General features: G+C 38.9%; 2 protein-coding genes across 4 annotated transcripts; both read right to left on the reverse strand.

Annotated features, from left to right (window-relative positions):
• Nucleotides 1–2508: 2508 nt before the first annotated feature.
• Nucleotides 2509–9598, reverse strand: LOC111323429 (protein phosphatase inhibitor 2). The gene is made up of 5 exons (XM_022926767.2): nt 9450–9598; nt 6202–6408; nt 5394–5494; nt 4263–4441; nt 2509–3375 (listed from the first exon to the last, which is right to left on the reverse strand). The coding sequence occupies exons 1-5, from the start codon at nt 9518–9520 to the stop codon at nt 3361–3363; spliced, it is 573 nt and encodes a 190-aa protein (XP_022782502.2). The 5' UTR covers nt 9521–9598; the 3' UTR covers nt 2509–3360.
• A 1395-nt stretch (nt 9599–10993) lies between these two features.
• Nucleotides 10994–23338, reverse strand: LOC111323379 (uncharacterized). 3 transcript variants are annotated; one of them, XM_088753526.1, is made up of 12 exons: nt 23064–23327; nt 17714–18031; nt 16272–17045; nt 15843–15879; nt 15084–15162; nt 14502–14597; nt 13421–13470; nt 12719–12856; nt 12372–12486; nt 12171–12237; nt 11852–11931; nt 10994–11368 (listed from the first exon to the last, which is right to left on the reverse strand). In XM_088753526.1, the coding sequence occupies exons 1-12, from the start codon at nt 23233–23235 to the stop codon at nt 11357–11359; spliced, it is 1938 nt and encodes a 645-aa protein (XP_088609652.1). In that variant the 5' UTR covers nt 23236–23327; the 3' UTR covers nt 10994–11356. The 3 variants fall into 3 exon arrangements, with proteins under 3 accessions (XP_088609652.1, XP_088609651.1, XP_088609653.1); XM_088753525.1 differs by having other exon boundaries at nt 15084–15165; XM_088753527.1 differs by lacking the exons at nt 10994–11368; nt 11852–11931; nt 12171–12237; ... (1 more) ...; nt 12719–12856; nt 13421–13470 and adding an exon at nt 13481–13982 and having other exon boundaries at nt 15084–15165; nt 23064–23338.
• Nucleotides 23339–23359: the final 21 nt, after the last annotated feature.

Below are 23359 nucleotides of genomic sequence, written 5' to 3' on the forward strand. Positions count from 1 at the left end.
TTACTCGCAGTGTAGTCCTCCATGTGCTCTCAACAGCGAGGACCTTGTCACTTGGGTTCCATGCCGCAAGAGAACATGCAACGCACAACCAATCTATTCTTCCTCTTATTACTGCCAAACGGTAGGTGGTTTGGTCGGTACCAGTCCCACAGATACGATGCTGCCAAAAACCACAATTGTCGCACTGAAGGGCTTGCTGGCGTGGTCGAACTTCATTTTCGCACTCGATACAGGAATGATGCGGGCTCATTGTATGTTTCTTTTGCGTACGCGTAACAATCTCGTGTTTCAGCGAGCTGATTATCTCGGATTGAGATGGCTGTTATTAATTTACTCTCTTTAAATATGGTTAACTGGATCAAATTTACATGCGACCGACTGAGGAACAGAAAAAAAAGTTGCGATAATTTATGCCGAGTCTGATCCTAAGGGGAATGATGCTAACGCGCTTTGTTCGCGTGGTTGTCAAAGAATAACAAAAAACTGCAGTAAAAGTTTCAGGTTGTCTTTTATACGATAAGTCAAACTAAGAGAAATTGATGTATTTTTCTGATATGTGTGAAAAATTCTGATAACTGAAAGTGTTCCACTTATAATTACTAGAATCTGTACTGTAAAATGATCAGTATAATTCATAGCAACGAACAACGCTGAAATGAACAGCGCTATTTGAGTCTTTCTTTAACTTCATATTTGCATAGGTTAGCGGACGAAAACAGTTTACGAGTCAACATTTTAAGAGTTTATTCCTTGCGATTTACCTAAGATGTTACCTTTCTTCAAGTTTAGACACTCGATAAAAGTTTGGGCGACGTGACTCAAAATATCGGGCAACAGGACTATAAGTTTCGGGCAACATGACTCTGGTTCCGGGCAACATGACTTTGGGCGAGATGACTTTGGGGCGACTTGACCGGTTACCGATCAAAAAATTATGCGAGCACGGGCAAGCGAGCGCCGGTGTAATTCTTTCGAGCAATTCGATTGGTTATACTTCGACACGTGAAGAGCTGTGCGCCATTCTGATTGGCTGTATAGGCTTTATTCACATATGAAAATAAAGCGTATAGATTTCTACAAATGAGCTTTATGGAATAAAATTCTCGTGTTATGTGTAATATTTTATAATAAGTCATCCTTTAAAATAAATATATTTGTTTCATATCTGACCGTCATCAACCATCCATGTAGTCTTTTGCCTTGTCAGGACAGGATACGGATTGAAAATATCAACATTAGCCGATTAAATCTGTTTTAACCCTAACACGTTCAGAACAGGACACTCAAGTTAGCTAACTTACGGCCATGAGTGTACAAGCACTAACATGGCTAAGCTGGCCGGTGACCAAAAGGAATTGAAGTATTGCAAATACAATTATCTAATCGTTTGAAAATATTTTATGCAATTGTTTCAGTCCTTGGGTTCTTCTTTTGCTCGAAGAACAAGATTTGCTTTTTGATTTTCAAAGTCGATCAAAATCTAGTTTCTCGAAGCTCGACAGACGGTCAAGCGAATCTAAATATAATACCCCTTTCAAAAAGTGATCACCCTGAAGGTTTTATTGGAATGTATGGTTCCTGTAGACAGATGTAAGAACAACGTGAGCCGATAAGCAATTCTGTCATTTAAGCCCGAACTCTCTTCAAGCTGGACGCGCCACTTATGGCGGGCCAAGATAGAGAATTGGAGGAATTAAAATACGAGGATAAAGCTTTTAGGTGGTGTATATTATGATTTGTAAATATACTATGGAGGAGCTCTTCACAGGCCTCTGAAGTTGACCTTTATTTTACCTCTGCGAAAAGACGCGAAGTACAGTATTTCAACGGGTCACTATTGAAACTTAAACGTAACAACATAACAAGAGAATTATTTTTTCGAAGAGGTAAAAGGACTTTCTGCTAGGACACAAAAATTGAAAACGGGACGGCAACGCGTTGTGGCCTACGAAGTTTTTGTCGCCTGTAATCAAAGTTTAATGTCTATACGTGGGGCATGGTTACCCACATTGCCCGAGCCAGAGGCTCACGTATGAAACGCAAGACATAAACCCACCCATCCCACCCCAGGGGAGGACATCCATCTCACAGTAATCTCGTGCGTGAGAAATTAACGTCTCCTACCCCTAGCCCTGCAGGAGACGGGACCTCCATTTATTCGTCCCTATCCGAGAAGACTAGAATATCTAAACCATTTTCTTGATGTTATAGAAAGGCAGCATATTCTTCTCAATTATTTTAAAACCTTGAGTGTTGGTCCGGCCGGGGCTCGAACCCTCGACCTCCCGCACATCAGTCCAGCGCTCTATTAATTGAGCTAACCGGGAGGCGGTAAGTAACATAAGTTTTCGTTGCTTTACGGGGAGAAAATGACTTTGTTAGCTAGCGTTAGTTTATTCACACTCCTTTTGATGCAAAGAAGCACCTTGAGAAATACGTTTTTTACAAAAGAGGGCAAGTAAATGATCAACAAAGCTAATGTTGAAGTGTTAAATCAACCACTCTAAATCTCAATGAAATAAGTTTATTAATAATCTATAATTCTGAAAACAACTCTACTTTTTGTGCGCATAATTTCTCCGGTTAATACAACAAATTCTCAAGAATGACTTTCCAAGGAGTGTATTAGGAAAATAAACTTTAAGATCTTCATGCATTTTAATCTGATACTGAAAACTTAGTTTTGTATTTGAGGGAATCACAAAAAAGCAGGATTAAAAGATTTCCATTTGTAAGTCATAAGAGTAGTTCACTTGGTGAGAATGCAAGTAAAAGGTTCACCTTCAAACTCCCAGAACTGATGGGCATGCAACTTCTCCCTATGTAATAACATTACATTGTCCAGTACACAGGTAATGAGAATACCCAGACTTATCAGGTAGAAGCAGTCACCTTGATCTAACACCCAATTCTTGTTACTCATCTAAAAGGAAATGTAAAGCAGCTACAGGGGAGAATTATTAATCAGATCTTGGGAGTTTCAAGGGTTAAAGAGAAAAAAACAGTCAGTGAAATCCGTGACATGATTTCTGGTTCAAGTGAGAGTAACTTTATCTCTAACACTAAGTTCAACTATGCCGGCTAATAAACAGCTATTTACTATATGGGCAATAACTTATAACTTTATGTAACAGGTAAAATGTGCATTAAACAGTTACAAATTATTCTTGTCTCGAGTTTTTCCTATTTCTACCATGATGCTTACTAACATGGAATATTTGGCTGTTCTGTAAATTAAGCTGTGATATACCTACTATCAGATATTTTTTTATATAATCTTTTCAGTTTGGGTTACAATCTTTCGACATTTTCTTGCTTGTTGTTCAATATTACAAGAGTATTACTACAAGACTATGGTTTTTATGTCTCATCCATCTGAAAAAAAGAAAAAATAAGAATATGTCAAGATGAAAAACAAGAAAAAGAGAAAAATAGTAATTGTAACATTCCACAATGCTGAGAGAATAAGTTCAAGTACATATCATTGTTTTATTTGTTTAGAATTAGACTGAAAAGAAAATTATTAGAACCACATCATTTGGTAAACTGAAAACCACTGAAGTCTATGCCCTAGTCAATGCTCATATTCCAGAAAGCTACTCTTTCCATGATTTTAAATGAGCTGCCATGGAGACTGAATAAATTCTGGTGACTTAATGTCTCATGAGTCTCCAAAAACCTTTGCCAACTGTACTGCTTACCACAAAGGTAGGCAGCGTTGTCAGCAGTTATAAAGTAGGTCATGTAACTTTACAACAAGTATCTTTTTCAGTCTCTGGCAACCAAAATTTATTTCTGGCAACCATTTCACAATTTTAGGTAACTAAATGGTGACTCTGAAAAATGTCAAGCTTGGAACTCTGCTTGTTTGGTGGTACTAATTTAGGTTCCTTAGTCCCCTAAAACTTCCTACAATCAAACATCAGTTGGGTATATTCTCCGAGTTGTTCTATATGTGCTGTCAAGCAGAATTTGTTTAAGCATCAAGAGCTTCTTTAATTGGCAATCATTTCTTTTAATCTCATGACCTTATAACCATTTAACTCCCATGACTGACCAAGACAGAATTTCTCCTTACAGTATCAACACAATATCAAGCAGACAAGTGACGAGAGTGAAGTAAAATATCAATTGAGGGATTATTAGTCGATCCAATACTTAATTCTCAAAACTAACCACATAAGAATTGTATGGGAGACACTAGGGTGAAATGGGAGTGAAAAAGCTAGTTCAGGGCCAATGATTACAGCACAATACAACACCTGAGTATCAGCTGCACCAGCATCTGTTGAACTTGATCCTTCTTTAGCTGTGTCTAGTGACTCATCATTGTCATCTTCTAGATCTTTTAACTCTTGCTCTATAAGTTTCCTTGCAAGTTTAACTTTGGAATATTCATTGTAGTGTACCCTTCTCTTATCTTTGAAGGCTTTTTTATGTTCTAGAGTGAAGGGAAGTGGACAGATAGTTATTTTCACATACCTCTTCCTGACCAAGTTCAAGGTCTGTACAAATATCTTATTAACCAAGTGCGAGGGCCGTACTGGGAGAATATCGGCCCAAGGTCTTGACAGTATGGACTGAGTGCAGCGAGGTCCATACAAAAAAGACCGAGGGCCGATATTCTTCCAGTACGGTCTCAAGCAAGCTTGGTTAATAAGAGATTTATTATACGACTGAAGTTCAAAGGGACACAAGTGCGGTATCATTTGGGACCATTCCGGACAGTGCCCGGTCCAATACTGAGAGAATATTGACCGGCAATAGAGCATTTTGATTGGTTGATTTTAGTTATTGGCCCTCTGACTGCCCGAGTCGTGTAATAATTCAAGTTACAGCCTTAGTTTTTCCCCTTACAATTAAAGGCCTGCAAACTGAGGCCCTAAACTGCACTCTACTTATGGCCCAAATGCACAGGCCACAAATCATATGGGGGGGGGGGGGAGGGAACAAGGGGTTGGAAAACACATTTCTAAGCAAAAAGATGAGGTTGGCAAATACTTATAACAAGTCTACTGCAAGGCTGACAGGTTTTAGAAATTTTATAATCACATGGACCTTGAATACCTGGCACATGCTGAAAACAAAATGAGGCAGTTTAAAATTCTAAATCAGTCTTCCACTAACTCGTACACAAAGTGTAAAGAAGGTGAAGGATTTAAAATTTCATTTGCCCCATGAAGTAATAACAGGAAAGCTAGCCAACAAATACAGTGCGAGATTTTCACATGCTGTCTGAGCAGTAAAGTGCAACATGCTAACTTGACCCATCACAGTAAATATACATGTAGTAACTGAGAGAACATAAAAATAGAAATCAGTTCATTTAAGTAAAGGTGTACAATTGACATGTGTCTTAAAATTTTCCTATTCAAGCTGTGTTTGTTTCTCACCTTTTTGACTTTCTGTTAAATCCTCATCAATTTCATCATCATCATCATCATCATTTTCAGCATTTTCATCCCAAGAGCCTCTCTTTGGAGCATCTTTGATCCTGACGGATGAATCAATATCTAGATTTAGCCAAACCTAAAAGCGGAGCTTACATTTTTTTTCCCGCACATCTCAAAGGCACAATGCCTTGCCCTGGCCAGGACTGGAACCCAGGTCATCCAACTCTGAGCCCAGTGCACTGACCACTGGACTACTAGACAAAGCCATGGCATTGGCGTGCCTGCGGTACAGTTGACCACACATGCTAAAAGTAGCACCTTGTACGGACACCCGTACGGTCATAAGTCCAAATTTCTTCAGCTCGATGGGTTACTACTACCATTTTGTAAAATTATGAGGCTATGCTCTGCGAGCTCTGCTATAAGTTACAACACATTCAAACACTAGACAAACCTTCACATTTCCAGTCTTAACTGAACATAATCTTTCTTGGTACAATGGCCTAATCTTTACAACACTTCTTTCCTGGACTATGCAATTGCACACACATGAAAAGACAATCACACTCTAACAACATCTGTTACCCAAGCGTCAAAACCCCTAACCTTTCAATTCCCACGATCAAATTTATCCCTCCCTACTGACTGCCATACAGTTCCTTGTAAATTAAACAGGGGAATTTGGTGAGATGCTGATAAGCTTTTATATTCTCCTTACCTGGTTGCAAGATAACATACTGAAATTGCATGGAGGAGTTACCAGTCAATCCCTTTTGGGGGTTAAAACCCTTAGCTAGACTGTATTTACCTATCATGTAAGTTTTCTGGATCTAACTTTTGTGGATCAGCTTCATCGTCAGAAAAGGGATCTGCGGTCCCTTCACCTTCATCATCACCTGGATCTTTCCACTTGCTGTATGGTGTTGGAGGCTCATTGATCTTCATATGGCCATAGTCTTTATCTGGGGGATGATGTGTCATTAAAATATTCATTTCATCCCAATGAATACCTGAGCTGAAATAAAGAGTGTTTGAAATTTTTCAGATTTGATTTTTTTCTATTCTAACTACGTTATGATGTCTTCCTTACTGCAATTCTTAAAAGCCAATTCAGAAAAAGCCATCTTGCCCTGCTTTGTTGCAAAAACTGAAAGAAGACGGAAACAAGAAAATGAAATGCAAGTTTCTAAAAATTCTCTTAAAAGGTGTGTGCATGATGGCTTCCACCCTTTTTAGACATGTATTAGCTTCTCCACCTATAGATACATACTCTACCTTTTGCTGGTTGACTCAACCAGCAAAAAGGTGCTGGTTGACTCAACCAGCAAAAAGGTGCTAAGAATAGATGGACTTAACAGCTGGTGGGTTTCATCTTAGTGTCGCAACAAATGGTATTTCAATTAGTAACACACTGGAAAAAGTACTGTAGCAAAATGGACTCAATTTCTGACTAAAAGAGAAAGGAAAAGTTTTTAATGTTGAATCTATTTTATGGTTGACTTCCACATACATCTGTCAACCCAGTCCTACTTACATTAAAACAAAATTTTCCAAATTTTCAACACTTAGTGGTCATACGGTAAAATAGTTGACTGAGTTTGTTCAAAAAGTACGGGAAAATATTTGGCTCTCAAACATGACCTGCAGACCTTGTACTTCCACTCCGTCAATAAGTACACATTATCCAAGAATATAACATCATTTTGTTTATAGCCTGTGTACAGCCTGTCCCCCCCCTTCCCTCCAGAAAAAATTGGGAAAGGGCAGTGTCTTTGTTCAAATAAATGGTAAACAGTTTCAGAGTTGGAAAGAAATAAATGGAAGAGTGAGAAATCAGTACTTATTTAAGAATTTTTACTTCCTCTCATTGACTTGATAGTTAATATTCAAAATTTATCTTTCTGCTTTCAACACTCTCCTCTAATTTAATTCAACAAAGATTCCAACTAGAGAATCGCTAAATAGAAAGGAAAGATCAGTCTTCAGGAAAAAAAATTTCCACCTAAAATATAATTATGTTGAAGTTGGCCCAGTCTAGAAACCACATTTTATGAGCAGAACTCAATTTGAATATGGACCTGCCCACATTCAAAAACACACACACATAATTATTCAACTTTCTCTTACCCACACATTTTCAAACAAATCTGCTATAAATAGAAGTCACATGAAACATTATTGACAATATTTAAACTACACAGAAATATAATGTACACTTTTCTACGCAATTTGTTATCCAAGGTTGTAATCACAATATTCTTGCATAAATAGGAATTAACTCTGGATGATATCCACTACACATTTAATAATACTCATTTTTACATAGTTGATTTTGCATAGAGGAATACACAACCCTGTTTTAAATTCCAAATCTAGAAAATTGCCACCCAGTATGTAGTTCTGAACATAACAGGTGTTGCTCACAGAAAACATTGCTTTAACCATTAGCATTAATTAGAGGAAGCTTCTCTATTTCATTATAACAGGATGTGTGCAAAGGAACTTCTCAGAAAATTGGAGAAGGATCTGTGGCACACCAATCAAGTCACAAAGTCATTACCATTAAAACAATTTTTAAAATTCCATATTCCAAGCTTACAATTAAAATTTTCATAGAATGTAGTCGATTTCTTTTCAGTTAGAACTCAACAATGAAAAATTTCATAGACAAAAACATTTGTCTGTAGTGAAAGATTGTAAGTGAATGTTAATCAGAAAATGAAAAATCAATAAACTGAGAGAATTTCACTTGAATCAAACCAATTACAACTTTGTTGGAAAAAAGTTGTATTAAAGGTTACACCTTAAACAATACCACTGATATGTTTACATGCCTTCAAGCCACAAATGAGCTTCACCATCATCGGAGAATTTAAAAATTTATTCCCCGACTAATAGATTAAGGGAAGAAAATTGTATCTCGCCTTACACATTGAGTATGCATTGCAGACACCACTTAAGTGTATATTTACAATTTACATATTAAAGATTTCCTTGCAAAACAGAAAAATTAAATAGAGAGAGCCTTAAGTCATACAACATAAACTAATTTTATAAGCTCTATCATATCTTGACACTGTGCCCGTATACAGGGGGTATTTTTTTAATCTGTTAGATTTCTGATCCCAACAAAAAATTTTGTATGAAGAAGTTATCTTTGATGATTCAAAATTTATGCCAAGATATCAAAGGTGCTTCTCTAGAAACAAACAATATTCTAGCTGAGACTCCTTTATTCACACTTCGAGGAAAATTTAACAAATAACGAAGCAGTAAAAAGATTAGGGTCCATCGAAAACCTACACCTCAGGTTTATAAATTAAAATTTCGAAAACCTGTTTGAGCTCGATTCTGTACCTCTGCTCCCTGAATGCATGCAGGGACTCCAGTTACAAAGAATAAATTTTTTCCATAATTTCTTTTACACTTTCAGTGCGATGAAAGCGAAAACTACTGGCTAGATTTAAGATTTTTACAATCAAGGCAATGAGTACATGTACAACCTTAGTCGTCGATTAAAAACAAAGGTCGCAAAACGAGGACACTAGAGTTCCCATGCAAGTCGGGCGAAAGAAGCGAACCGCGAACGGTGCTATTTTGTTCTAGGAGTTTGCATTGGACTCCATAAGGTATATGCAATATTGTAAGGGTAAAGAGAGCTTTCTTAAATGGCTTACAGAAGAGCAGGAGAAAGGAATACTTAGCATTCAGTAATTGCGATCGTGAAAATTATACGCGTACTTTCAAACAACAGCAGGTTGACTGTTAGTTATATTCTCCATTGCACAGCTGTTAACAGCAGTCTCAAGCACATTGCTTACAGTTCATTAAAACCGAAACTTACTGAAGTTCTTTCGGAGGAAATAACTGTTACTTTCCATCGACAATAAAGAAAATGTAGTACTTAAAGTAACTTCAGTTGGTGTTCATGTGAGGTTTTCGGCGTGCGTGCAGAAAGTCAGGAATTCTACAGATGCGCCAAAGATCACTCTGAGACAAAATATCTTCAGTCACAAAAATGTTGATAGCTTAATTGTTATTAAAAGCGATACATACTGGTGTTTGTCTTCAGACTTGTGCCTCAAAATGCCTTTTTTAGGCTGATTGGCGTCCTCGGCCTCCTCCATATTCAACTATTATTTCTTCGCTAACAACCTGTGTGACTATAACCCAGACTTTTGCCGGGTATGGTCCAACGTTCGGGATACGGGATAACCCGCGGGAAACGAGTACGAAAAAGAAAAATTCAGTAACTGTAATAAGAATTCCTTCCTATTTTTCCAAGCATGCTGCATGCTTTCAAAGGAAAAATAGAGTGGAAAAAATTTTAGACTGAGTAATCGATGGTTTAAGCGTCAAGCGGGCGCGACTGTGACAACTAGCGGCAAAACCGCGACATCGTGAGAGATAGTCGGGAAAACCAGAGGGCTGTTACAGGGAATTACAGTCGAGTCGCCCACGGACCAAAATGCCCACCTCAACTCGTACACTCTTAAAGTTACTTTCCTATTACCTTCCAAGTAGTGCTCATTACAGCGAAGATCCTTCAGTTCACTTATATGATTTTCATATAGTTACGGTCATTTACAAACCAAAGTGTTCGGTAACCGGCATACCGTTACACACGCACCGTCAGATGATGAGATCCAAATCCTCAAACAATCTATTTGATTCTTTGGCTTACAAAATTCAAAAAGTGTTCGTATGTAATGGTATGCTGGTTGCCAAACACTTCTGTTTGAATTGCAACGGCATGATATTAACGAATCGTTCTCGAAACTTCAATTGTTTCATTATCATTCCGTCAGAAGATACGAGTCGAAAAGCAAAACAAAAACCACGTGCGAGCCGTTATGTAATTATGTCATAAAGCATGCGTGTCACGCGTGACATCCCAACGTGACAATCATTTCATAAAAAAACTCAGACCTGAACTCAGAACAGGACTAGTTCTGTAATGAGCTCCGCTTATTGAAGTTACTTCATGCGTGGGCGAGCTGGTCCGTGGGCGAATCGATTGGATACCGTTACAGGCCACACCTCCGCTCCCAGCGTCCAAGAACTGCTCGCCACACGTGCTTGGCAATATGAAACTAGAATTTGGCTTCTTTCTTTATTGAGAAAATGGGATGTTTCACAAGGATGGGAATTACAAGCGTAAAAAAGGGAAATAAACTGGGATTTAGCATCTTTCACATCACATCTGACCAGAATGGAACATTTTCGGAATGCTTCTGAGGGTACTGTTCAACATCATTCCCAAGACTTTTGGCTAAAAAATTGTGAGAGGATGAAAAAAGTCCTACGTATGAGGTCGGTATACCCCACTTTAACCAAAAGTTAATTTTAAGGTCCAATTATCCTGGCAAGGGTGGTCCTGACAGTGTCACATATAAAATGCTGACTGACAAGCCAAGCGCGGTAAGAGGTACCCTTCCCATTACAGGGACCATCTGGAGGGTGAGGCTAATCTCGTAACTAGATCCTACCGTGTAACGGTAACTGAAGACCTCACAACCGCTTGGCCGTGAGAGGTCTGGGTAAAAGACTGGGGTGGGGGGGCATGGGGTACAAACCCTGTTAATCAAAAAGGCAAAATATTTCAAAGGAAACAACAAACTTGATTGTTTAATCTTTTTTTTAAAAAAGAGTACTTTAAACATGACTTGGGATTTACAGACTTGTTTGCACACCAACACCATATTACAGCTGCTCTATCATACTTGCCTAGCTTATGATTTTAGGAATATTTGAAATAGATAATTATAGAAATGAAAACTGTTAAACCAGGAGGCAGAGCTGCAAGACAAGAAATTCATCAATCTTTCTTCTCACAAGTTCTCAGCTCATTCTTCCCTCTCACAAAATGATCTATTATGCTGGCAGGTGTGCCGTGTTTAACACTATACACTATGGTAGCTGTGATGTGCCGTACAACTTGTATTGAAAGAGTGGAAAAATTATCAATCAAATGCCTGCAAGAAAGAGAAAAAGGAAACCCATACAATGATTCTTGTATCAAATAAACTCAGGCTTGCAAATATGAAATCCATAGACAGTACCATGCATTTAAGTGTAGGTTATTTTGCAAATTATCTTTGATGGATTTAAGAGTCAAATTCATTCTTACCAAAACTTCACGCCTTACAAACCTTAAAACTTGCCCTAATATTAGTAAATATGTCAGGCCTATAGATGAGGGTAACGTCCCAGTGGCATCAAAAATGCAATGCAATCACGCAAATGATTTTGCTTAAGGACTATACTCTCCATTATTAGAATGATTACTCCTCTATCATAAGGAATATGCAGCTAAAACTAAGGTCTAAAACTGTACTCTCAAAATATAGAATATTCTTCTTTTATCTGCATTTTATGTGCAGCAAAAACTACAGTTTTCTAATCTTGAATTTTATTTCTTTAAAACAAACAAACAAACAAAAATACCTAAAACTCACCAATCTGAAGTTTCTTTCCTGTTCTTTTCTTCTTGTTTCACTGAGGCGAGAAATCTCTTCAACCTTTCTCTGAAGGATTCCTATAGGATAAAGAAGTTTGTTACAGGTAATTCCAACTCTGAAAAAATTAAGAAGGAAAACCACTTCTTGCCTTGCTTACCTAATAAGTAGGGTTAACTGAAATTCTCAACTTGTTAATTAGAGACAATGGATAAATTGATTAAAGAATCAAAACTGCATTACCCCGCCCACCCACCCTCCCCTTGGCATTACCAGTACATGCTAAGAAGGATAGTTCCCAATCCCTTTTGCAGCTCACCTGAATTTTGATCTATCCACTGTAGTGAATTCATGTGTGCATTTAATATCTTGGCAATCTGTGCAATCTAAACACAAAAGAAGAGAAAAAAAATCAGCAAAAGAGAAGGGAGTGTAGGGACAGCCCATTTTCTCTGGTTTGTGAAATTATTAGTTTTCTTAAAACTTTCAACAGTGACTTTGCCAAACAGCAATCACTTACAGGGTCATCTGAGTCTTGTTGCTGAGTATTTGCAGTGTTAAGATGTTCAATGATTGCTTTGAGATCCTTCACCATTTGCTTTAACTGTCCATCAACATCTTTAGCCAATTTGTACCTGTTTGAGAATAATTTGCATGGAACAAGTTACAGGTAATGTTGTCACTAATTGATGCCAATCCTTCAGGGAATGCCCACACAAATCACTTACTGAATGTGGTTGTACATTTAGGACTCCAATTTTTTTTCTAAGCACATCTTGATGAACTGCCAGCTTTCAATTTAGTACATATCATAACCTCCACCACAATTATCCATGAAAATGTTGTTACAGATTGTGTTCTACTTACGTAAAGTCCCTCTCCTTATCAGCCTGCTGAAGCTGCCTGCCTCCTCTGTTGCTAGAACTCACTGCACCTTCCAGTGGCTTCAACATTTCCTCCAGTTCTTGTTGTTGGGCCATAATAAAGTCCAACTCTTGATCTAGTCTAGCAATACATTTTGTACACAAGTGGTTTCAACAAATTGTGTCTGCTTTACCTGATGACTGATTAATGCTTAGAAAATTCATCACAACTAAGAATTGCACTCTATTGACAGAATTTCTAAGAGGCTTGTTTTGAACCACCGTCCATATTCTCAGTTAAACCCTTAAGATTTTGATAAGTAGTAAAGTAAAAGTTGGGTCCTTGAAGCAAAGCCAGAATTTTGAGGAGTTTCTACCTACAGCCCCTCCAGAATATAATATTTTAACCCATCAGTTGGCAAAACATTTCCTGCTGGTTGTCCAACTGATGAGTGGAAACTATTATTCATTGCTTAAATACTGCAACACCCTAACTCCATAGACAGTGCTCATGTAACCATTGTTCTCCCTTATTTTATGCAAGACAGGTGTAATAAATTTTGAAACTGGGAGAGTAATCCTATTACCTGTTGAAATTTTAAGAATTACAAACAATTTTAGGCAGCAATAAGAGGTACCTGGTACTACAGGCAGTATTTCTCAAAAGGAGAACACTGAGAAACTTAAGTCATCTGCCAATGTTTACCTTTTTTGTTCTGCTTTCACATTTTCCACACCAGCATTCAGCTCAGTGATCTAAAATGTTAGACACTTTTCATTTGAATACACAATCAAGTCATCGTCATTTACAGTGTTCACAAGACAGACAACTACTGCACATGAGACACGTCTTCAAAATAGAATAAGAAAGAAGGTAAGTTTTGAGCTCGGTAAAGAAAACTTACCATCTTCCTTATTCTATTCACAAAACATTTATGCTATTAACATTGCTGATCATAGCAATGTACAGGGCAACATGTCATATACGAATTTGTTAATGGGCCTTGCCCATTGTAGAGTCTCCATGGCTCTGTGGTAGAGCATCGGAATGCAGAATCTGAAGGTCTGAGGTTTGATTCCTCATGGGGACTTTGTCCCACACTGGTGACAAGATGCAAAACATATTTCTCTAGTCTGGGACATGCTTGCTACTTCCTTTTGATGGGGTGCCACTTTGCTGCAAATTGATTCCAAGGATTTCTTTGAGTTTCCCAGACAGCTTGCTGGATGGACGCACGGTCAGACAGTATGAGAATTAAGTGTCTCACCTAAGAACACAATGCAATGATTCACCCAGGGTCCAAACCCAGACTGTACCATGCAAACTGAAACAGCCCGTCCATAGTCTGTTACAGAGAGTTCTCAAAATCTAAGGTCCCATGCCAAGCCCATTAAAGCAATTCTGTACTAATCACATCATTTTGCCTAATAGTGAAATCATAGTGAGACAGACATATATCTTATTAACCAAGTGCAAGGGCCGTACTAGGAGAATATCGGCCCGAGGTCTTGACAGTATGGACCGAGTGCAGCGAGGTCCGTACAAAAAAGACCGAAGGCCGATATTCTTCCAGTACGGTCCCCAGCAAGCTTGGTTAATAAGAGATTTATTATACGACTGAAGTACAAAGGGACATGGTATCATGATTAGGGACCATTCGGGACAGTGCCCAGTCCAATACTTAGAGAATATTGGACCGGCAATGGAGCATTTTGATTGGTTGATTTTAGTTATTGGCCCTCTGACTGCCCGAGTTGTGTAATAATACTATGTATATCATTTTCACCTTTTCACCATTTTCCATGAGAAGCCTATCCCATGAATTCACTTGTGCTGCTTGATCCAGAAATGTTTTTTCATAGTCTGCTAGTTCCAAAGCCCACTAAAAAAAAAATTTTCAATAACTATATATATATAAAAAAAAAGTAATCAAGATTTCTGGTTTAAATTACTTAGCACTACTACCATACTACTGATAAACAAATGGAATAAAATCAAGCAAAATGCGATAAATCCAAGTATTAGAGGCTTAAGATTGCAACCTGAAATGTTCCATTTCCATATGAAAAAATTTAAACCAATGGACACCTTTAAATAAATGTTAAATAATTTATCTTTTTTTCCTGTGGTCCAAGGCAAATAGCAGGCAAAGTGTAATTTATAAAATTGCAGAAAATGAAGCATGAAAAAAGGGAGGTGGGTTCAAAAGCAAGCCTTTCAACTTCTTGTTGGGCTACAATACTACTTTCTAACAGAAATTAAAATATTAATCAATTCTATAATCACTGTGAGGGAATTTGACCGCAAAGAAATGAATTGCAACATAATTGAAACAATCTAATCTACAAAGGTTGAGTGCAGCATTTACCTTGTTAATAAGTTCTTCAAGCTGTTTGTAAGTCAGCTGTGGCACATTGCTAGGAGCTCCTGCTCCAGCCGCAGAGGAGCTATTGAGAAAATATAAATAATTTTTAACAATCTAGATGAAAAGCTAAACTAAATAAAGTGAATTAGGGGTTAAAGAGAGAGTTCCTTTCATTCCTGTTCCAATTTTTGTCTTGCAGCTGTTTCATGGAAGTAACAGTACTGCTCAAAAGTAAGATGACAGTCTCAACTTGAAACCTGACCCTCCATCCTCAAAACTATTGAGAATCGATGATCCAGAATTGGAGATCGAGAACTGCGAACTGGGAACTGGGAACTGGGAACTGGGAACTGGGAACTGGGAATAAAAGAATGCAGGATTAAGGATCAAGGATTGCAACAATTCAAGAACTTTTTTGTCATTCCTTAGCTAAGGGGAGAGATACATCTCAACTTTGTTTTTAACCCTTTAACTCCTGAGATCTGATTGGCATTTCTTTCCTCTAGCTGCTACACATTTCCTTGCAAATTCCTTGCTAGAATTTTGTGTTAGATCAGGTTAATAACTAATACCTGATAAGTTTGAGTATTCTCATTACCTGTTTGCTGGATAATGTATAGATACTACAGGGAGAAGTTACATCTTAATCACTTCTGAAAGTTAATGCTTAACAGATTGTTCTACATCATATTCAATAAACCTTCATTAAATTGTACACATCAATTTTGAAAAGTTGAGAAAAATCAAAATCAAAACCTTCACCTTGCAGTGCTAGCTATGGTTCCAGGTGCTGAAGCCACTAAAAATATATATGTATAAAAAAATGATATCAAGAATCAGAAGGCAGTCAAAAGTACAAATTATAAATGCACAATTACATTGTTCCAGAACAAAAGAATTTATTCCCAGTTTTGGAATAGAAATATTTACACTTTTGTACAGCAGATAAGCTTACCTCAAAAGCAAAAGCTGTAGACTAGACCTCTAGCCTTGATCACTTAGTAAGCTTATCCAGTGAACAAAAGTTCTATTCTGATTCTTCCCTGAATAGACGAAATTCCTAGATTCCATCCCCAGTTTTGTCTTTGGAAGTTTGACTATAAATCTATATCCCTAAAGTCAACTTGAATGCAATTAATCAATCATTCCTGCCAAGATTAGTATTTTCACATGCCATGTCACCAAACTGACCTGTTGTCGTCGCTGTTGACAGTGATGTTGCTTGTGTGGTGCCAAGTTTAAATCCTGATGGTCCAGGTGCTGGTGACCCTGAAGCAGTTGTAACAGCAGTTGTACCTATTCCTGAAAGCTTGGCACTCAGAGTGGGAGCTGAAGAGACTGAACTGCTGGCTGTGCTGGGTGCTGCAGTTGTCGCTAATCCAGATAATGACCCTAAACTTGGTGTTGCTGAAGCACTTGCTGCAGCTGGTGCATTGAAAGAAAACCCAGCACTAGCTGAGGCAGCTGCAGTGCCACCTGGTTTGAGGGTGGTTCCAAGAGAAAATCCACTGGTGGTGGTTGTGGCCACAGGGGCCCCAAATGTAGGTGCAGTGCTAGGGTTACTGGTAGATGCTGTTGTAGTGATTACCCCAAAAGACAGTCCTGACTGAGCAGAAGACACAGCACCTCCGAGTGAAAAACCCATTGTTGGAGTCGCTGTTGTAACTGCTGTAGTGTTAGAAGTTCCCAGTGTGAACCCAAGTGGTGCAACACCACCTGTCACCAGTCCACTTTGTTGAGTGCCACTTTGTTGCGGGCCACTTTGTTGAGGGCCACTTTGTTGACCAGCAAATGTTGAGCTTGAGGTCTGACCAAGGCTGAACCCTGTGCTTGTGGTAGCTGGTTTGCTAAAGGCGAGACCCCCAGTGAATGAAGAGGAAGGAGCAGTGGATGTGATGCCCAGTGAGAAGCCCCCTGCTGTGGAGGTGGCTGCTGGTGCAGAGCTGCTGAATGAAAACCCGGAACCTGAAAGGACAAAACAATATCCCTTTTCAACCTTCATAACATATTTATACTGAGTTGAAAAATACCTCAGGAAACTACAAATTAAAGTTCCACATACACATTTCACACTATGAAACATAGTACAAGATGTGAAAAAGCACAGAAGCCAGTAAAGAAAAGAGAATGATTTTAATGGCTAGGTTTAACAGCATTGCTGCCACACCTATTACAGATCAACAGAGTTCATACTGTACCCTTTTTTGGGAACAAATTTTAAAAAACTTTTCCAGGACTTTCCAAGACTCGGATTGATTCTTCCAGGGCTCCAAATTTCACCTTAAATCCTTTCATTCTGAAGATTTCAAAATCAATTCGCATTGCAGTCTACATACATTTCTCATAGTATAAATTCTGAAACTTTATTGCTTGAGTTTGGCAGATTTCCTGGACTTTTCAGAACCTGTAGTCTTTTTTTCTAGGACTATCCATTCATAGAAAAATGTCAAAAGACAATTACAGGACTTTCTAGGTTTCCTGGACCCATGCAAATCCCAGATCAATGATGTTGCCCTATCTTTTGCTTTGGAAAATAGGCAGTCTTCTCATCACTGACAAATCACAACATCTACAGAATGTTCAACCACTTCCTGCAGTTCTTATCACTGCTACTTTCCGAGAGAAAAGCTTACCTGCTCCTCCTAACCCAAGACCACCTCCAGTTGCTTGACCAGAAGATGTGGCAGGTATACCAAAGGAAATTCCAGTTGTTGAAGCAGCATTAAATGCAAACCCTCCAGATTGTTGGGCAGTTGCTGCAGTTGTTGTTGGTGTACCAAACTGAAAACCACTACTTGGTCTTGTAACAAAAGTGAATCCCCCTGTCTGAGGAGCAGGTGTTGAACCCAGTGTTAGACCTCCTGTGCCCCCAGGTGTCACCCCAAAAGTAAGGCCCCCTGTGGTGCCAGCTTTTGTAGCTGATGGTGTAGTAGTTGAGCCAAACTGAAATCCTAGACAAACAAAGACAAAAGGAAATAGGATTTTAATTATGTTTTCATGATGGAGTAGAAGGGCAGGACAGAGAAGAATTCAGGATATGCTGACCTTGTTGTGCTCAATACATATTTTCTTAGAGGGGCCAAATTTTTCCTGTCCAGCCAGACATAACTCAGTAAAGGAGTAAATTATTGTATTATTGTTGTACGTACATCTCAGTGGGCCAATTATCAAAACAAAGTTTACTTGTTGTTTTACAAAACTGCATCCTAGAAATCCTCAATCTAGCTGAACCTTTCCTTTGAACATTGTGCGGTTCCAGAAAGTATCCATACCCCCCCATGGAAGGGAGTGGATTTTCCAGGGGGGAGGGGGTCAATTTGCCTAATTTTCCAAGGGGGAGGGGGGTGACCATAGGGAAATATTTCCAGAGGGTTCTTGTGGCACATAAGAGAGTAACAAAGAAAAAACACAAAAATTTACCATGACAATTAATTTGCAAAGATATAAAATATGAGTGATTAATGATCTGCTTGAAACTTATATAAAAATATCAATTTTATGTTCAGTCAACCTCTTTTATCCTTCAAAGCACGAGTGACTTATGACCTACTTCAAACTCATTTAAAAGCATCACATTTTATGTTCAGTTAACCTCTTATATGTCAAAACTTTGAACACGAAGAATTATACTTGTCATAAATCAGGAGCAGTGAAGACATTACGCAGAGTTGCGCTTCCAAGACTGACAGGTGAATAGTACCTTCAAGTGTTAGCAGTAGCAGAGTGGATAGCCGACCTTTTAACAAGATAATGAATAAGGATCTCTTCAGGCAAAATCTTATATTATTATGCAATAACCGCGGCAATTTTCATCAATATTGCATCACAGCCAAACAGTTGGAATGCAATCACGGGAATCTGACTGCATGGAATAACCAGGAGACGAATTTCTCGACGTGTTTCATGCCATCGCAAGTTGATAAAACTGCTCAACGAATTATCCCTGATTTATTTACATCACAGGCCTACGTTCCGGTTTGTACAAATGGCGATGGTAATTGTCTTTTCAATGCCGCCAGTTTAGCGATGTGGCATAGTGAACAACATAATAATTTGAATATATCAACAAAGTTGAAATGGTAAATTGTCCACCGTTACGATTATAAAAGCTGACGTTTCGAGCGTTAGCCCTTCGTCGGAGTGAATAGGGAAATTGTGGGTTGTGTGTGCTTTTAAAGGCAGAAAAAGGAGCTACGTGATTGGTGGGAACATGGCAACGAGAAAAATGCGAATAAATTCATGGAATGAAAAGCATTCGTTGATACCCGTTGGATTTAGATACCCAGTTTGAAAGATGAGCTTTTGTTCAAGAGTTTTACGGCTTTCCGTGCTACCTAAGTGTAAGGAAAGACCGCAGATTGCCATGTGTTGCTTAGAATGGTTAGGTAAATTAAAATGTCTAGCAACTGGTTTTGATGTGTCCTTGTCATTCCTCTCCACATTGCGAAGGTGTTCTCGGAATCGGTCACCTAGTTTTCTGCCTATTTTGCCAATGTAAATCTTTTTGCAATAAGTGCAAGTTATGCGATAGATTACATTGGCGGAGGTGCACTTGAAGTGATTGGTGATCTTAATGGATCGTTTGGGTCCTGATATTCTCTCATCATTGTGAATGAAAGGACACGTTTTGCATCGTGCACGAGCGCATTTAAAAGTGCCTGGTTGGTCATTAGTCTTAAACTTTCTATAACATCAAGAAATGGTTAGATATTCTAGTCTTCTCGGATAGGGACGAATAAATGGAGGTCCTGTCTCCTGCAGGGTTGAGGTAGGAGACGTTAATTTCCCACACACGAGATTACTGTGTGATGGATGTCCTCCCCTGGGGTGGGATGGGTGGGATATAGGGCGCACTTAATTTGGAGCCTCGCTCTGTTGTGCGACCCTCACCACACTCTGGTGAAAGTGATTAAATAAAATAAATAGTCTGAAACGAACTTCTGACCAAAAAATTGCCTATGTTTTTATCCCATTTGAATGAAATGAATGAAGGCTGCAAAAAGATAGTGCTTGTCTCTGGATCGTTTTGAAGTAATTTAAAGTTTTTAAGAATGATGGAATTAACTGAGTGGTTATGAGGGTGAAACGTGAGAGTAAATGGAATGCAGTCGGAATCTTCCTTTTGTGACGTTTGTAGTGCTGAATGTCGATCAATAAGTTGGGCGCGGTGGTAACCCGCTTGAACGACAGAATCAGGGTAACCACGTTTATTGAAAAACTGGCACATTGACTCTCATTTGTGGTGGAAATCAGAGTCATCACTACATAAACGACGAAGTCTTAGAAACTGAGAAAAAGGAATGGAATTCTTAACGTGGGATGGATGAGAAGACGAATACAACAAGTAATTATGCGAGTCTGTAGGTTTGTAATATACACTAGTGCATAAACCGTTGCCTTCAATTGAAACTTTGATGTCTAAAAAGGATAAAGAATTGTCAAAAAATTTCCCAGGTATATTTCAGAGCTGGGTGAAAAGAATTGACTGCGGTTATGAATTGAGTCAGCTCCTCTCTGGTAGAGGAGGTGGCACCGATACAGTCGTCAATGTAGCGACTGTAGAGTTCAGGTTTGGAGCCGTTGTATTGGCTGAAAAATTGGTGTTCGACAAAACCTACAAAAAGATTGGCATAGCTAGGTCCCATTTTGGTACCCACGGCTACACCACTGGTTTGTTTGAAAAAGTTGTCCCCGAATGAAAAAAAATTGAGCGTGAGCACTAGTTTGGCTAAGCGTAGTAGTGTTTCAGATTTAGGTTCATTAACAGTATGTTGATCAAAAAAATGTTTAAGGGCCGGAAGACCTTCACCATTAGGAATGACAGTGTAAAGAGACGTAATATCCATGATGAAAAGAAGTTTGTTTTGGCCAATGGAAATTAAAGTCGCGAAAAATTTGAAGAGCGTGCTGGCTGTCTTTAATATACGATGGTAAAGTTTTGACGATGGGAGCTATAATTCTGTCTAAATAGCTGGAGATAAGTTCGGTAGGGCAACTGCAAGCCGAGACAATGGGCCGAGACGGGTTGTTAGGTTTGTGAATTTTAGCCTATCGGCCTATCAGCCTTTATTCATAGTGAACAACAGGCTACCGAGCTCAGGCTTCGCACGTGCATTGAACTTGCGCTTAACCGAGACTTTTACAAACAGCATCCAGTCGTTAATCAAGCACAAATTCCTTACCATTCAAGAAAACATGGGAATGGTACTAGAATCAGCGACAAGCAAATTTTCTGCTAACTCAAATATGCAAATTTGGTAGAATGAAATTCGATACTTGCACTGTCTGATCGCATGACGAGGTCCTGATTTCTTTGCTTTCTTCTTGACGCAGTGAGAGAAAGTACAGTTATATTTCCCACGCGATCTTGCATTTCATTTGCCTGTGGCCAAGAACTTTGACAACAATTTCTTCATGACTTGAGTACATAAGGAATTCACTGATCTGTTGTAGAATTCAACAGAAATGCTAAAAATACATGAAAATCAAAATTTGTTTGTGACTCGAGCGCATGAGGAATTCGCATGAGGAATTTGCTTTACCTGTTATAGAATTCAACAAAAAATACATGAAACTCACAAAATTTGGCATCCTAGTGAAAAAACTACTTATCTGTTCCCTTCAATAACAGATAGCAATATTTCCAGGAATTGTGTGAAATTTTTGGAAATTCCGGAAGGGGAGGGGGGGGTTATTTTGGGGCCAATTTCGGAAAATCCAGAGGGGAGGTGGGTCATACAGCAAATCCCTTCCGTGGGGGGTATGAATATTTTCTGAAACCACACATTTATATTTGTGAACAGTGTCAAGAGAGCCAAAAGCTAAAAGAAAGATCTTTATTTAATGAAATCAACCTTCTTATAGAGGGAGTCTAAAGCCCACTAATTGCATAAAAACAGTGGTTTGGGTTAGACCTTGTGTAAATGACCAGCCCAACAAGTTTAAAACCTAGAAAAACGTTTTTCTTCGCTTTAATTGTCCTGCTCCTTACACAGAATATAGCAAAGCGTTACTTCTTAGTAAAAACTTCAATTGTTTTGAACCCCAAACATTTGTCTGCATAACCCCAAAATTCACCTTCATGCAAGATAAATTTTCTGCAAAATTTTCATTCTACGTATTAATAACATTTTGATTGTCTGACCCTGGCATGACAGGGTGAGCCTTCACAAATGTAAGTATATATTCGAACATTATTACACGACTCGGGCAGTCAGAGGGCCAATAACTAAAATCAACCAATCAAAATGCTCTACTGCCAGTCCAATATTCTCTAAGTATTGGACCAGGCACTGTCCCGAATGGTCCCGAATGATACTGCACTTGTGTCCCTTTGAACTTCAGTTGTATAATAAATCTCTTATTAACCAAGCTTGCTTGGGACCGTACTGGAAGAATATTGGCCCTCGGTCTTTTTTGTATGGACTGAGTGTAGCGAGGTCCATACTGTCAAGACCTCGGGCCGATATTCTCCCCGTACGGCCCTCGCCCTTGGTTAATAAGATATATTTATTACTAACCACTGCCCAGTTAGCCCAATGGATAGTGCACTGGACTGCTGTGCGGGAGGTCAAGGGTTCGAGCCCCAGCCGGACTAACACTCAAGGTCTTAAAATAATTGAGAAGAATTTGCTACCTTTCTATAACATCAAGATATGGTTAGATATTCTAGTCTTCTCGGATAGGGACGAATAAATGGAGGTCTCGTCTCCTGCAGGGTTGGGGGTTGGAGACGTTAATTTCCCACGCACGAGATTACTGTGTGATGGATGTCCTCCCATGGGGTGAGTTAGTAATTGGCGCAAGCTGTTGCGGTGTCCCTGCCGGTTGGCGAAGACAATAAACTAACTAAACTAAACTATTCGGGTAGATTTTAAAACGATTCTCTCTGTCACTTAATCCAAAAATTAAAGAAATAAGAACAAAATTTTTCTTATTTCAATAAACAGTGGCACTAGTCGAGAAAGTCGCCACAAATTGTACCTGATTGTTGCGTTGGAGCAGCGAAGGTGAACCCGCCAGACGAAGCAGTTGAACCCGAAGCAGGAGTAGTTCCTGCGGGTGCCCCAAAATTGAATCCTCCCGTACTTTGTGCAGGCTGAGGAGCTCCAAATATACCTCCAGGCTTATTCTGCTGGTTTTGTTGAGGAAACATCTCAATTTCCAAGATTAAACTTGTTTTCTTCTTCGGTTTACTTTATACGGAGCACGTTGCCCGCCATTACGGAAGTGGAAGCGAGGTTACTAAGCATGCAAGGTATGGGAGTTACTACATTACG

This window comes from Stylophora pistillata, chromosome 3 (assembly GCF_964205215.1).
Source record: "Stylophora pistillata chromosome 3, jaStyPist1.2, whole genome shotgun sequence".
Classification (NCBI taxonomy): domain Eukaryota; kingdom Metazoa; phylum Cnidaria; class Anthozoa; order Scleractinia; family Pocilloporidae; genus Stylophora; species Stylophora pistillata.

What these genes read in the sequence shown, in the direction of transcription:
- LOC111323429 (XM_022926767.2), bottom strand. Translation starts at nt 9,520, where the DNA reads ATGGAGGAGGCCGAGGACGCCAATCAGCCTAAAAAAGGCATTTTGAGG. An exon ending in CCAGAAAACTTACATGATAG is followed by an intron (nt 5,495 to 6,201) that starts GTAAATACAGTC and finishes TTCATCCGTCAG; the next exon opens with GATCAAAGATGCTCCAAAGA. An exon ending in TTTAACAGAAAGTCAAAAAG is followed by an intron (nt 4,442 to 5,393) that starts GTGAGAAACAAA and finishes CCTTCACTCTAG; the next exon opens with AACATAAAAAAGCCTTCAAA.
- LOC111323379 (XM_088753525.1), bottom strand. Translation starts at nt 23,235, where the DNA reads ATGTTTCCTCAACAAAACCAGCAGAATAAGCCTGGAGGTATATTTGGA. An exon ending in GTCAACAGCGACGACAACAG is followed by an intron (nt 15,880 to 16,271) that starts GTCAGTTTGGTG and finishes ATATATTTTTAG; the next exon opens with TGGCTTCAGCACCTGGAACC. An exon ending in GATAAGGAGAGGGACTTTAC is followed by an intron (nt 12,487 to 12,718) that starts GTAAGTAGAACA and finishes ATTCTCAAACAG; the next exon opens with GTACAAATTGGCTAAAGATG.